The sequence below is a fragment of the Leptosomus discolor genome, chromosome 2 (genome assembly GCF_034619465.1).
Source record: "Leptosomus discolor isolate bLepDis1 chromosome 2, bLepDis1.hap2, whole genome shotgun sequence".
NCBI lineage: Eukaryota > Metazoa > Chordata > Aves > Leptosomiformes > Leptosomidae > Leptosomus > Leptosomus discolor.
This window is the reverse complement of record NC_141392.1, coordinates 38,972,842-38,988,643: the sequence shown is the minus strand read 5'-3', so window position 1 is coordinate 38,988,643 and position 15,802 is coordinate 38,972,842. Positions and strand designations below refer to the sequence as shown.

General features: G+C 40.7%; 1 protein-coding gene across 1 annotated transcript in view; it reads right to left on the bottom strand.

Annotated features, from left to right (window-relative positions):
* The window catches only part of SMYD3 (SET and MYND domain containing 3), a 434,008-nt gene extending 418,206 nt beyond the window's left edge, over nucleotides 1–15,802 (bottom strand). The window contains exon 1 of the mRNA XM_086460934.1: nucleotides 15,642–15,802. Within this exon, the coding sequence (XP_086317060.1) occupies nucleotides 15,642–15,802 (161 nt within the window). The remainder of the gene's footprint in view (nucleotides 1–15,641) is intronic.

Here is a 15,802-nt window from a genome sequence, read left to right as displayed (position 1 = left end):
CTATCTGGAAAATAAAATTAATATTTAAAAATGCCATTACCTTCTGGCTGTAAAATGGACTCGACATTGAAATGTCCCAACAAATGCAGTTTTTTAAACTGATACAGAATCCGTATGTGCTATCAAGCAGAAAAGCAAGCATAATCATTCAATTAATAACAAACAGCTATGAGTCAAGTACTTTTTAGTAGAAATGAATTTTATAATTAAAGCTTATGTGAGCATATGAGAATGAGTACCAAATACAAGCTTCACAAGCAGCTCTAACTACAAGGGTCATAAAATAGTATGCATACAGACAGTTACAGCTTGCAAGACTCCATGGGGGGAGGTTAAAAAGACGATATGAAAATTAAAAATTAATAAGTCTGCAGTACAGTTGTTCTGAACAGACTTATTCCCAAAGTCACAACTCACACAGCAATCTCTAAGGACAAGGAATTTGGCTCTATAATTATTTCTGAAGCACTCGAGAGTTCTGTAAATTATTTTATCTGCCTCAAAGCAGATTAATAAGGGAAAGAACGCTGCAGGAGAAGTTACCAGAGCCCTATGCCAGCTCCCCCCAACAGAAAGCCAAACATCGCTGTATTCTGCACACACAAAACACTGACATTGCTAAGAGCTACCTGTTCAAAGGCAGAACATGTCCTTTAATAATTCAATTCCTCCTGAGAATGAGGAACAAGATAAGAGGCTAAAAACAACTTTGAAACAGGATATTCAGAATTGCAGGTAATGTCCACGTTCATTGGTATGGGTCAGGATACCTAAATGCTCTTTCACTACCAGGCAGCCTAACTACCCCCATGCCACCATGCCAACAGCCCCAGGCTCTCCAGCTACTTGTCTAGCGTTGGTGCTCCACCCCACAGCTCTCCTGGCCAAATACAAAGACAAAACTTTCTACTGCCCAGCCCAAAATCCAGTTCCCTCCACGCTGGTTTGCGTACAAGTTCTTAGAGATCTCTACCATTAAGGAATCCTGCTCATTTAAAACGCTTTTATCCTCTCCTTAAGATGCTTCTCAACTTCAGGAAATTCAAATCTTGTTTGGAAATTATGAATCTCCTCCCAGATCTGTATTTGCCACTTCCCCTCCATTCTTTTAAATGTTCCCATGAGTCACACAAAGGGGTCACAGCCTTGTAACTTTCCAGGGAAAGTAAGAACTGTAGGTCTCTCCTTCCAAAATCTCTCTTGAGATTTTTACATACACATGCAAAAATCAGAAAGCACATTTCATAACCCTTCATACCATACTTTAGATTCCACCTGCTAAATTCTTTCTTTGATTGATAAGTGATTCATATCACAATACCACCCACAGCAGACCACTACTTAAAGACTGACATGTTCTTCCTTTACTGTGGGAGCGTGGCTCACTGAAAACGGGCATGGAATGCTAGAGGGCCTGCACAAAGAAAACTCTGTTGAGCAGCTTGTCTGAACTAATATAGTAGGCCTCAAGGATGCTTCGACCTTGAGGGACAGAATAGAGGAACTAGGTTATATAAAATAAGGAACTAACATCCGTGTGAGGCGGAACATATTATAATTAGCAGTAAAGTGATAGGCAGAAGCAAATGACTGATGTATGTATAACACAATCAGAGCTTATGAAAGTTGCAAGTCACGATGAGTTTGGAAAAGTATGCTATTTAAGAAAATGTATCTGCGCAATAGAGTGAGCTTCTTGGCATAACTCACATTGAGTCTTTTCCTGGATTCTCTGACTCCCGTCTCCGCACTTTACAATCAGTTTTTTCAAGAAATATTTAATATCCCTTCTGCTTAGAGCAGCTCTCTAGGTTACGTCTCCTGAGCCCATCTCAGGTAAACAATTTTTCACATTGATGTTTTCTTTAGTCTGTTGCAATTCAGATTCCACTGGCCCCTTTCCTGTTCTTCCGCGGTATCAGTTAAGTTGCCTTTTTTCCACATGTACACTTTTTTTTTGGCCCAAGGACAAGCAAGTTTCACAGCTTTTGAAGCTGAAAGGAACTATCATATGATCTAGCATCATAATATTCTGATCTGGTAAACTGCACAGGCCATAAAGTTTCACACGGCAAAGCTTTCAGCTCTGGCAAAATAAGGACATATTTTAGCAATTTTAAAAATCCATGTTAATTCTAAATATACATACAAACCTGTCGGTGTTAGACTTTTTCCTAGTAGTACTATTAAATTTATAGTAGGTATGCCTTCTGCTGCCTACAATCACTTTTTAAGATGTTCAAGTGGTCTAAGGGCAAATAGTGCCCTTAAGGTGATATACAAACACATAAATAAAATATTTTCTATTTTACATGCTATCAACAACTTGTAAGTATATAGGTGAATGCAATAAACTTCAAATCTCTCTCAAATAGGTAAGCAATAAAAGACCTTATTCAAGTTCACAGATGAAGTTGGTGACAAAACAAGGGCTCTAATCCTCCAGTTATGTATCTGAACTACAAGGTCATCCCTCAACGCTGTGTTCCTCATACATGCATTAAAATATATCCATTAGCTGAGAATATCTTCAGTTTTATACAGGAGCAAGACAAATTAATAAGGAGGCAAGCATTGCCATTCTTTGCTTTGATTGACCTCCCGTCCCAAGTTGCATTTGAAGATTGTCTACAAAGGCTTGTCTGGTGGCAGAAAAGGAGGAACATGACAACCAGCCCTTACAAGTGAGAAATCTTATAATAGACTCTTCAGATAAAAACATAAGTAAAGTGACAGGTATGATTACAAAGGGCATCTCCATAAAGGCAGTGAAGAGGAACAGAAGGGTAAACCTCTCCTGAAACACTGAATAAAACAAACACCATAAAAAACCAACTACTTAAGTCTTGATAAATTCAGTAACTTCCTAATCAAGGAGAAATTAGTTGAATGTTTATTTCAGCACAAACACACACACCACCTTCCACACACTTATTTACTTTTAATCCTAAATCCTATAAGGGGCATTAACTCATCACAAGTGAATCCAGCCTGTGTTATACTTTATATAGATGCAACAGGATTCTCCAGTCAGCACACTTTTCAGCGGAAAGTGAGTCCAGTAAAACAACCCCACCTCAGATTTCCACAAAGTCTTTAGAGGGGTCTAGTTGTTTTGCATAAAATACTCAGCATGTCCACACTGCTTATGGAGTTTCACTAAAAACCTAATTTTAGTAGTTTTGACTTATCAGGACTCAAAATAAAGCACTAACCACCAAAACCAGTGTAGTTCAATTACAATGACTCCCAAAGCAGCAAAGGTTACTAAGTGGCAGCAAAACCCACATATGAGCAATATACAGACTGACCACATGTCTAATAAAATACTAGGTATCTATTAGAAATGGCAAGATTCACTTGTTTCGGTAACTGGGTTGCTAAGAGCCTTCATAACTCTCCTGCTATTATTATGCCTTATGCTATTATCACTCTTTTTAGTGCTCATCAGCACAATTCATCTACTGCCTCAGGCACAGAAAGGGACGTTCTTAGTGTAAGAGATACTATGCTGTGCTTATTTTGGGGACTAAAAGCAAAACTACAGTCTTTATAAAAAAACCCACACAATTCTGTAATAGATTTTATTAAAGATAAAATACATTTCTCACTGCTCTATCTGTTTTACACCTGATGTCATATATATCTGATGCGGATTACTGCATAGCCTCTTTTTTTCCTGGGGCAAAAACTTCAGATAAATCTACCATCACATGTTGAGTTTCATACAGTATTTAAAGAAATTGTTTCCACAGCTATTCCATCTGTTGTGCAGCAGTATCACCTAATAAGACAGTTTTAATACAACAAGTGGATAAAATTTGTAAACAGGCAAGTAGACAGTCTCATTTGCTAAAAAAACATAGACACTTAGGAACCTAAATCTCTGGAGTGGTTTTCTGTGCCACTCCAATTTTTCTTTTTAATATTTTAAGTCTGTTTTTGCTTCTTCATTAAACTGGACTAAGATACTTTCAACAGCTAGAGAACTTGGAGTCAATGCACCACAGAAATCAAAGCAAGCTACACAAAGTACAGACCCACATCAATACTCACCCAATGCTTATAATATCTGCATCAAGAGTCTGATCAAAAAAAAAAATCTCTTTTTTTTTTTTTCAGAGGAAATTAAACTGCAGTGCACTAGCCTGGCACAAACCTTTCTCATTCCATACAATATTCAATAAAGATTCCTAGCACAATGATCTGCAAAGTGGTACTTGAATTTACTCCTCACACACAGACAAGTTGCATAGAAATGGAAAAGGTAAAATTTGCGAGATATACTTTTATACACAGCAAGTGTTCCTCGGTACACCACTTATCTCAGAAGGAGCTGCAAGCTCTATTTCTGTGATTGCGTGATGGAAAATAGCAGCCAGGCCACATCCAGAAGAAAAGATGCTATGGTTTGTCTTATCAGGTAGAAGTTGGTTTTTTGGGGTTTTTTGGGTTTGGTGGTTGGTTTCTTTGGGGGGGGGGGGCAGGCAGAGAAGAAGAAGGAAAAAAAAAAAAAAAAACAAAAAACCCACAACTCAAGATGGCACTCCAGTTTGAACCTTTATATTAAAGCAAGCTGCTTTCAAGCTTTTCCTGACAAATAAACTTTAAAAGTGTCCTGGTTTCAGCTGGGATAGAGCTCGTGTTTTTCCTTCTCAAAATCTCACCTCTTAATAGATAGAATACTGCCATGTTTTGGATTCAGTGTGAGAACAATGTTGGTAATCACAGTGTAGCACACTTTGGGTGGGAAGAGACCTTTTAAAGGTCATTTAGTCCAATCCCCCTGCAGTGAGCAGGGACATCTTTAGCTGGATCAGGTTGCTCAGAGCCCCGTCCAACCTCACCTTAAATGTGTCCAGGGATGGGACTTCCACCACCTCTCTGGGCAACCCTGTTCCAGTGTTTCATCACCCTCATTATAAAAAAAAATTTCTTCTTTATATTCAGTCTAACTCTACCCTCCTTGAGTTTGAAATCATTACTCTTGTCCTGTTGCAACAGGTCCTGCTAAAAAGTTTGTCCCCATCTCTTTCACAGGCCCCCTTAAGTACCAAAACACCTCAATAAGGTGGCCCTGGAGCCTTCTCTTCTCTTATTCAGGCTAAACAATCCCAAATATCTACTGACGGTTTTAGTTGTTGCTAGGAAATCATGAACTTTTCAACTTCCCATGCTTTGCTAGTATACGGGTACACAAAAAGCCGGGAGGGAGCATGGCCAGGACAGCTGACCCGAACTAGCCAAAGGGGTATTCCATACCATAGGACATCATGCTCAGTGTACAAACTGGAGGGAGCTGGCCAGGGGGACAGATCGCTGCTTGGGCATCAATGGCTGGTGAGCAATTGCATTGTGCATGACTTGTCTTTTCTTGGGTTTTATTTCTCTTTTCAGTATATTATCATCATCACGTATCACAGTTGTTATATTTGACATTATTTTTGTTATTAAACTGTTCTTATCTCAACCTACACGTTTTACCTTTTTTTCCTGATTCTCTTCCCCATCCCACTGGGAGGGGGAAGGACTGAGCAAATGGCTACGTGGTGTTTAGTCACTGGCTGGGGTTAAACCACAAGAAGTTTCTGGCCTTTGAGAAGCATGAAATACACTGAACAAAGAATTTTTACATAGGAAACATACATAGTTTATTTCGTGCTCAACATTTCCCAAGACAAATCTTTCCTATTTGAGGGCAATACTTCACCATATATCTTGTCTCAGTTTCTCTGCCCTTATTCTACCATGATCCTTCCCACTACCAAGAATGCCGCCGCCACCACCACAGAAATCAGCTTTTCAGGTCACTAGCACACACCCTAGCAGTTAAATAGGCCATATTCATTCAAATTGTAATAAAGGGCTTATAGTTGATAAGAGCGTTTTTACTCCTCCTTTCTCAATGATGATCTCTTACTCCTTTCCTGCACTTCTACATTACAACCACTCCTAATCACACCCTCCTAAGAAGTCCTTCTCAACACACTTATTGGCTTTTTTTCCTTCGAATGCTGAAACCTCATTACGCAGGCAGCGCACAAACCCCACATGAATACCCAGGCAAGCCCTCCCCAGTGAAGCCAAGAGTGGTATTTCCTGCCTATTGACTGAAAGACCAAGTGCTCTGATACTCAGAGGCCAGGAAGATAGTTTACTTTAAAAAAATATTTGGTGTTTAATTTCACTTAAGCTTGAGCAATCAAGATCATAGCAGAACAAGCCCTGAGCTGAAGCAGCTAGTTGCTAAAATGATAAACAGGAAAGCTAAATATTTCATGAACAGGGGATTACAGCTTGAGTTAGTATAGGAACTACTCACTGGTGTTCAAGCAATTGTGCCACTTGGCACAAACCCTTCAGTCATTGGGACACCTTTGGGAATGATTCAAAATGTTACCTTGGCCTCTAAATAAAATCCCCCATTGAGCCAGAGGCAAGCTGTGATAACTAGGATTTCAAGAATTAAGCACGGATTCTGAAATAAGTAAAATCAGTGACAAAAAGTCAAAACACTCCCACATAACCAAGACTATGCATCAGTACTGTACCTTCAGCATAGGCACACTCTTAAATGAGCTGCTGGTTTATTTTATTATTTTTAACAATATTACTACATTATATTATTGTTATCATCATGAAAGTTGGTGTAATATTGTTAAAGTGTGGTGTGCCTAGGTTAATGGCATCCTGAAGGTACAAAAATACCATTAAGTTATAACCACAGTGTGGAGTATTTTAAGTAGAGAGAAACAGGGTTGGATTCAGAGCAAGTGATGAGTGTGATTGCATGATCCTTCATGCCACTGTGACCCTGGCTTGGACTTGCACAGCTCTGCCTGAGGACAGCTAGCCCTGAACCCTCCAAGTGTACCTCTTTCACCCTACAACTGGGAGGTCAAGAGTGAAGCGGAGCTCATTATTTTGGCTCTGTAGCAATGGGGGTTTCTTCATGAAGGTGCTGTCATTCACCAACAAACCTAAGACTCTTCCTTAAATGCCAAGGAGAGCATCTTTGTTGGCACAGCACCTCTACTCTGCTGCTTCCAGCTGGGTGATCAGGAGGTATGAGCTAAGGGATGCTCTTTATGCAGATAGAAGTTTAGCATATATGAGACTTCCAGTGATGCATGAGCTATAAAAATCTACACTGTCTCCTCCTTTATCTCTGAAAAATACTTCTGTTGCTGGTTAGTATAGAGAGAGATTTAAAACTATGCAAACTTCTTGAAAACATACTGGTTTGGTGCTCTAGGTGTTCATGGTATACTTGTATTTTGTTCTACAGGAATACTGAAATGTGGAAAACTAATATTTGATGGTATGTTCTTTGATAATTTCCCCCCAACTCTCATCATATGAAGATTGTCAAGTATTATATTTTTTTAGATATAAAACAATATTCCCATTTTATAGTTTGCTTATATAAAAAGCTTTTTATTTTTTATTTTGTAGACAATCGTATTTCCATGATTGTTAATAGACTGGAATAACAAGGTTTTTAGTATTCCTTAAAACTTATGTATAAAACCATTTACATGGCAAGTCTAAGAATTATTTGAAGTTGGTCAGCGTGACTTGGTGCCATGAGTTTGTTGGCAATAACATTTTTAAGATGTGAGAAGCATGGTGGGTTTCATATACCTTCAGTGACAGTCGAAAGTTCCAGATGGATTTCCAGTAGTTTTCAAGATGCTTAGCCGTGTATGAAGTATAGGAATATAAACAAATTGTATCTGATTAGTGGTAATCATAGTGTGGGAACAGCGTGACTGTTAGGAGCTGGTATGTTTTTGTGCTTCCAGGGTGGGATAATCCTGGGAATCATATGCTATAACTTGATGTAGCACTTCTGACTAATCCGGTAGGAGTGCAACTGCAGTGCTCTAGTCTCTTGATATCTCTGGCTTTGTGTGAAGTGAGGGCAAAGGATGTGAAACAAAATTGTATGAGACACGAGCCATACAAACGCTCAGAATTTCAGGTTCTACGTATATGTGTAAGAATGTTTCGCAAGAGCTGAGAAATCACACACCACCACCAGAAACATTTCTATCTGTAGCTGAATGACTACTAGCCTAAAAAAGTAGCATTTTCCTAAGAAGATACTCTCCATCCCCCATGTTGTCTTACTGTGATAGTGACGGTTGAAGCAACCTTACAAAGAGCAGGACAGAAATGCTTTTTTTCTGTCCTCGTGCCAGCTGGAGCCATAGGAGAAGTGGCTTCCAGGCTGCTGTACCATGCTGTGGGGAAAATACTCTGCAAGGCAGTGAAGAGAATAGGCTGTTGACTGCTTTCCTGCAGTTATTTCCCTCCAGAGAAGGCCCTGAACTTTCTTGTCTAGAGGAACAAAGCCTGTAGCAGAAATTAAACTTACAGACTCCATCTCCTTTTCCTTCTGCTCAGAGTCAGGTTGAAGGTGGGGAAGGAGGAAGCTCTGGCTGTCCTGAAGGGTAGCATTCATACTAAATTGTCCTGGCCTGCCCATTGATTTGGTTTGCCTCCCTCACAGTGCCTGTTAGGGTGGGCAGGAGTGCCCCATGTTCCTGGTAGGAATATCCCTTGGTAGGTGTTTTCCTTGACCAACTGTTTGTTTCTTTGAGATTTGTTTTGGCAGTGTAATTCAGATTCTGTTTGCAGTAAACCCTCTCCTTTCCATTGAGCAGTATTTTGGTCTTTGCTCCATGCCTCCATACTGCTTTGGATGCTCTGGGCTTGCTTTAGGCAAGGTGTGGGTCTTTGCCCATCTCCTCCTTCCCTTCCTCCTCTGCTTTGCAGTTTCGAGGCTGTAGTTAATGCCTTCTGCTGCCAACCTAGCTTTGTTCCTGTTAATAACGGGAGGAACATAAAAGGGAGAGGCATTGTTAAAAATAAATTCTCCCAGGTCAAGTGTTCACTGCCATGTCTCACTTATGGAAAATGAAAATTTAAGTTTAGCCATGCTTTAAAAGTCCCTAAAGGTCTTACCATGTTGTGATTTTTTGTGTTTACAATTTCCATGCTTATACTGCTCTGTAATTTGAAAGGTATTATATCAAAATTGTTGCCTTGTCAAGCTGTGGCTGACAATTTAAGTTGTAGTCATCTTGTAAATTCTTCTGAATTTAGCCTTCAGTATGATCTGCAATCCACACCTGATACTGTATTTCTTTTCTGCATAGTGCAGTCTATAATATTAGTGCTTAAAAATATTAATGTTCTGTATGAATATTCTTCACTTGCAGTAAATGATAAAGCTATGAAAATAAGTTAGTGAACTGGATTATCTTTAGTATTCATTTTCTTAGGGTGAATTGTAATTGTGCAAGTACAAAATTAAAATTAGCGCTATGAGGGAAAACATAAGTGATTAAAACATGAGTAACTTCTAGCTTATGTAATATATAATGACACAGTTAGTTTCAGATAGCTCCTGAGAAAGTTTTTCATTTTGCACAAGACCTGGAAGTTTTACCCTGCATTAAAGAATTTGTTTAAATTCTTTAAGAACTATTAATGATATCAGGTCCATAGGCATTTGAATTCATTAATTGTTAGTGCTGTCTTCCATTGTGTACTCAAACAGCCAAAAGCACTTAGTGGCTACGGTTTATGGAGTGACGCTGTTTTCCCTTGGAGCATTTACAGTCTTCTTCAGTACCAGTCACAACAGCTGTTGTGAATTATTCAAAATTATATAGGAAGGCTTACAGAATTTTTGGCATGTCTCTCCACCCCACCTATTCATGTTTTGAAGTGGGGTACAGGTCACATGACAGCCTACCTGATGTGCTCTCTAGAAAGTTTATTCTTACTGCTCCCCTAAGTCATTGCTTTCCTTCCTGTATGCTCCTTCTGCTTCTCATTTGGCAGCTTTGCTGCTTATCTGGCCTGTGATATATTGGTGCAGGGAGATAAGCTGGCAGAAAACGTACTTTACCAGAATATAAAAATCTGTCGGTGCCCTTGAATCAAATTATTGCTCTGGGGAGAGAGGAGTTGAAGTGGCCGTTGAAGGGATGGGTCAAGGTTGAACAGTCAGGGCTGTGCCTTCTGGTAGTAACTAGCCTTTAGTCTGCTGTAGCTAAAAATGAAACCTTAAAAAGGACGGTTAGGGGAATTTCCAAGCTCTGATGGGTGTCTTCAGGAGTGCAGGACTGACTGGCTTGTTAGTGTGGAGGAGAACTTTTTTCTGGCTTGTAGCCTGGTTCCGTCCTGGGTAGTCAGGCCCCACCTTCATTCATTTACCCAATCATGTTTCTGACATACTTTATTTCTCCAGAAGCATTTCCTACCATTAGTTTCAGTTTAGTAGAAGAAATGCTGCAGACATTTTCAGTTGTTTCTTACCACAAAGATAATATAAAGAAGTATCCATTTGGATATTTTTAAGCCAGATGAAACAGAGCAAGGAGCATACACTTCCTGGCCTGTGTTTAGCACTTTGTAACTACCCAGCTATTTATCAAATTTTTGGTTGTATTTCCCATACTGCAGTAGTGTCTGCTGCCATGGCTAGCTTCCCAATAGTCCTAACTGAGATGGTTTTCCCCTCTCTAGATAGGTCTACAAAAGTTGCAGTCATACAAAAACACATTTGTACTTCCTCTTATATCATTACCAGAGTCTGAATCTCTGACCTTACCCAAACAAGAAACACATGTATAAACTATGAAATAAAAGACATAACATTGTACATTACGTGTTCTCAAATATTCCTTTTCTTAAGTGTCTCTTTCCTTTACAGATGTAAGTGGTACAGCATTTGGAAATAGGCTAGTGTTACCTCTTTTCCTACTTCCTCCAAGACAAATTCTAGAAAGTTTGTTTGCTTGTTCCCAAGAGTCAGCCAGGACTTAAGTTTTCTTGAAGTGGATTCTTGTAAATACAATCCATCACAGAAATGTTCTGTAAAAAGCAAACACACCCCAAAGGCATAATTGACTTTCACCCTCATTCGGACTCCCATGCTATAACAGACTGGGTGTACCTTCAGTTCAAGTCCTGAAAACCAGATCAAGCAGTGCCATCACTACCAGTACCTTGCAGGAAACTCAATCAGCAGGGATCAAGGGCCAATAGAACATCAAATATGCAGAGGAAGAGAACGGCTAAGCACCAAGATGCCACTTCTGCATTCACTTATCATACAAAGAACATCTTTAAAAGCCATGTAAAGATTTAACAAGTTAGGCAAACTGAGCAACATCACCACATAAAATAGCAGCCTGATAAATCAGCATGTGCAAGCAAACTTTGCAATGTTAAATTGGCCTACATTAAAAGTCAGTACTGATTTAGAATTATTTTGTTAAATCAAGAAGTAATTTTACAGAATTTTACAGAACTTCTAATCTGATCAATTACATAAAAGCAAATTCTAAGAAACCATAAAATTAAAAAAGTAATATTAAAAATACTAAAGTGAAAGTCAGAAAAAGAAGTCAAATAAATCTTTTCCTTTAAACCTAAAATTTGCATAGAAAGTTGAGAATATCGGTATTTTCTGATCTATTCTCATGTCACCTATAGTCTCATGTAACATTAACAGCAGAACTCTAAACATAAACAACTCAAGTATTCCAGTGTTTGCCATACTTTGCTTTTTTAAGGAAATAAAAGAATTCAATCAGCACACTCACTTGACTATACTAACTGCAAGCCTGGTTTCTGACCTTGGCAAGACAATAGAGACTGTAATCAGGAATAAGATCATTAATCACCTGGCTGAATAAAATCTAGGAGGATAGAGCAAGCAGAGCTCTCATGAAAGGACAGTCTACTTTGCTAACTTGCCTGAGTTCTATGAGGGTGTCAACATACATAGGAGTAAAGGGGGCCCACTGAACATCACATAATTGAGGAAAGGCTAAATTAAGCTAAATTGCCAGGAACTGGAAGAAAAGTCATTTTATAGCCTGATAGACAGGTAAAGGATAGAGAAGAAGAAAAAAAGAAGGTGTAATAGTCACTTTCCAGAACAGAGAAAGGTGATAGAAGCCTCTGAGAATCACTGGCAATTAGCTTTATTCACCATCTTTATCAGCGTCCAGCAGAATGGAAAATACAGTGAAATCCCCTAAGTTTATAAATGAAACTGCTTTCTTTATCCCCTCGGTCCTGGGGATAAAGGGGATACATAAAACTGTACTGAGCTGCACTGCCACTGACCACACATTAAAGAGGTATTAAAGCATGGAAGAAGCCATATAGAAAAATTTTAGTTAGTAAAAGAGGAAGAATCTTTTCTGTTGCTTTCTCCATTAAGTTGTTGGAAGATGATGCTGGTCATTCAAATCTTGTCAGACTTCCATAAAAGCACAAACAGCAGGTTTTCAGCAAGGCACTGACTCTAACACTACAGATACTCTTTTGCAAAGAAGGTACAATCACACACATAATGTCATATGTTCTCTCAAGACGCTGCTTCCATAGAAATACACACTGTCAACAAACACTCTTCTCCTTTATCAAAATTTATATTTCCAAGCAAATCCTTATTACGTATCTTACTTTGTGACAGTATATTTTTAATTGCTAATGGAATATGATTTAAAACAGCTATGTTATCATATAAAATCAGCTATATCACAATATTTTAGCCAAGCCTTATATAAAAAACAACATGAACCTACTCAGTAGAAGATACAGGATTATCTCTAAAGTAAAAAGAAATCACAAAAAGGGAGACAGTTACCATAATCTGCCATCTGGTCTACATAAAACATAGACCTAACAACATTGACCAAGAATTTTAATTTCACTATACAAATAGTACCAACAGCCCAATAATTTAAGGAAGGTACATTAGTCTTTCTACTGGTTACTATCTATCTGTATAAAGACTTCAGTGTTTTAAATCCAGAGTAATATTCACTTTAATTGAGATAAGACTAAGCAGAACTACTGCACTATCTAAGCCTTCCTCTCTCAATCAGATCAGCAAACTGCCCCCAACAGCCATCCTTACCCTGCTTGGGTACCTCAGACAGCCAAGGTCACAGAGTGAGTCAGCACTATAGAAAGTCTGTGACCCCAAATTCTGGTGAGACCATGCTGCCTCTCAGCATGCAGCCCAGAAATAAGATAGTCTGCACATCATCACCCATCTTCTGGCTCACACAGCACTTCTCACACAGCTAAAAGCTGCATCCAACAACATTTACTACTAAAAGCTGTGAGGCAAAAGTAAGTATAGAATTACACTTCACAGTATAAAGCCTGAAACATTCATTTTACATATAATAAGATTGCTAAAATGCTAAATCAACATCAAGCACAAGACCTTTTTTTTAATTCGTGTTCCTGTACTGCCACCTGAAGATCAGAGTGAAAAACAGGTACAGTAGTAGACAACGTGACTTTTATCTGTAGTCCTGGAAGTTAGTAATAATAGTTTTACGGATACCTGCCTTTGAACAAAACAAAGATCACACTGCGTATTCATTAAACAGTTCAATTCCACATATCATTTCAGCAGTACTTCACCATTTTTCTAATTTCCATACATTAAAGAGACCTATGTTATCACTCACTAATTTAACAAAGTCTGTTGAATAAGAAGTCACTGCCTTTAATTACACGAATAAGAAGTCACCTTGCACAGTCTTGATCTATAAACTCTCTCTAGCCACAGTACATATTGCAATGGAAGCTAGATTGGTGGAAAATTACTTTTAACTTCCTTACTTAACTTTTTAATTTAACTGATATTACCATTTAGAAAAAAGACAAACTTTCACAAATACATAACCTTTCATGATATATCAGTGGGTAACACCACTATTTCTCCCAACAAACCCTGACCTGGTTACACTTCTATATGCAAACACTTCAGATCCATTTTCATTCCAACAGTTGCTGCACTGACTATGTTTAGCCTATGCCTGGGGCTAAACTGTAGCAGTCACTCTATCGCCCAACAACCCCTCACCAGCCAGGGAGGGGAATCAGGAAAAGGAGAGCAGACCCATGGGTAGAGGTAAAACAGATTTAATGAAACACCAACAGAGATGCACAGAGTTACACTCAGCCAAATGAATATCCAGTTGTCACAATCAACGAGAGAGCAGTCCTCAGGAGAAGCCAGAGGAAGAGCTGAAGAAACCCCAGCAGTAACCCAGAGCTCTTCCTCCTCAACAAACCTTCCCCCTTTATAATGACCACGACATTATGGGATGGGCTACATCTATAGCTAACTCAGGTCAGCTGCCCTAGCTGACTCGAAACTGCTAACGTCCTGCCTAGCATGGCTGGGCTGTGATTCTGTCCCAGCCAAACCAGGACATGCACTCAGCCTGTCTTCTGAAGTCTGCAGCCACTCATGACTTGAAGTCGAAAAGGTCCAGGCAGTCATCACACTGAAGGACTCGAAAGTCATGAGTCAGATGTCACAGATACATTAGCTAAAAAATCTTTTTTGGTTTTGTTTTTTTTAATATGCTGAGGTTAGATACAAGTGTCACCTGGAACTCATTGTCAAACTTTTCTCTGGGAAAATGAGGATCACATTATAATTCCTTTAAACAGAAGCTGGGATTCCCCTCAAGGACATGAAGCAAAACACTGGGAAAGTTTCAATAAACAAAACATCAAACACTTTCAAAAAGAAAAAAAAAAAAGAAAAAAAAAAAAAAGGCAAAGGCTAGAAGTATTAAATTGTTTCTCCTCTTCAAATCTTGGTAATTATACATTGTTCCAGACTACCTACAAGTATGTTTCAGGTACTAGTATACAGATCTCCTACAAACAGCTCTATCACAATCGACCTTGCTAGGAAATTACTAAAGGGTATAAACCAGTTTGGGTTTGTTCGGGTTTCTTAAACAAAAACAGAAAGCTGCTGTGGGTTTGTCAGTTTTCTCTTGTAAGGCTTTGGAGGAAAAAGGCAGGCACTCATCCAACGTGTCTCAAAACCTCTACTGCTTAGAGAGATGAGCTTGCGCATGTGATAGGAAACTACCTCACACTGCCTCCTGTCATGAAGACTGCTGGTGCCTCACGCCCATCGTCACCTCTACGTATGCCCTCGGCAAAGCATGACGCGGCAGGGAACAGCGTCACGCCCACAGGCATACAGATGGCTTCCTGCCGGGGCTACAGCGGGCGAGAACCTTCTCCCCACCGCGGCAGGCGGTTTTGAGCAGGACGGGGCCATTCACAGAGTGCTCGCTACGGCCGGCCAGATCAGGCCTTCACCCCTTCGTCCCTCCCGGCCCCGCCAGGCTCATGAAGGCCTCCAGGGGGAGCCCGGCCCCTCCAGGCTCATGAAGGCCTCCAGGGGGAGCCCGGCCCCTCCAGCCACCGCCCGCCCGGCGCGAAAACGCCGCCGAGCACCGGCACGGCACCGATCCACCCCCCGCACTGCCCGCTCCTGTCGCCCGCAGCGGACAGGTAGTCCGGGGACCTTCCGCCCGAGACTCGCCCGCCCGGGAAGAGACGCCCAGACAGAAAAGCCATTTAGCAAAGCCCCTACTAAACAGAGCAGCGGAAAGCGGCAAGCCGCCCCCCAGCCCCCACCGCAGAGAGACACCCCCGCCCCGCCGTCACGCCACGCCACGCCGGCGCGGCGGCGCTGCCCCGCCTCAGCGGAAGGGGCGGCGCTGGCCGGGAGGGGCCGGCGGGAGAGGCGGCTGCGGTGTCCGCCCGCTCGCCGGTACCTGCGCAGGCAGCGCTCGCAGACGCCGCCCAGCTGCTCCTTGGTGACGACGTAGGCGAAGGGCTCAGCGCGGTAGATCAGCTCGCCGGGCAGCACCCGCCGGCGGGAGCGGAGGCCGCTGCCCTTCCCCGGGCTGGGGAACGGCTCCAGCGCCGTCTCCAT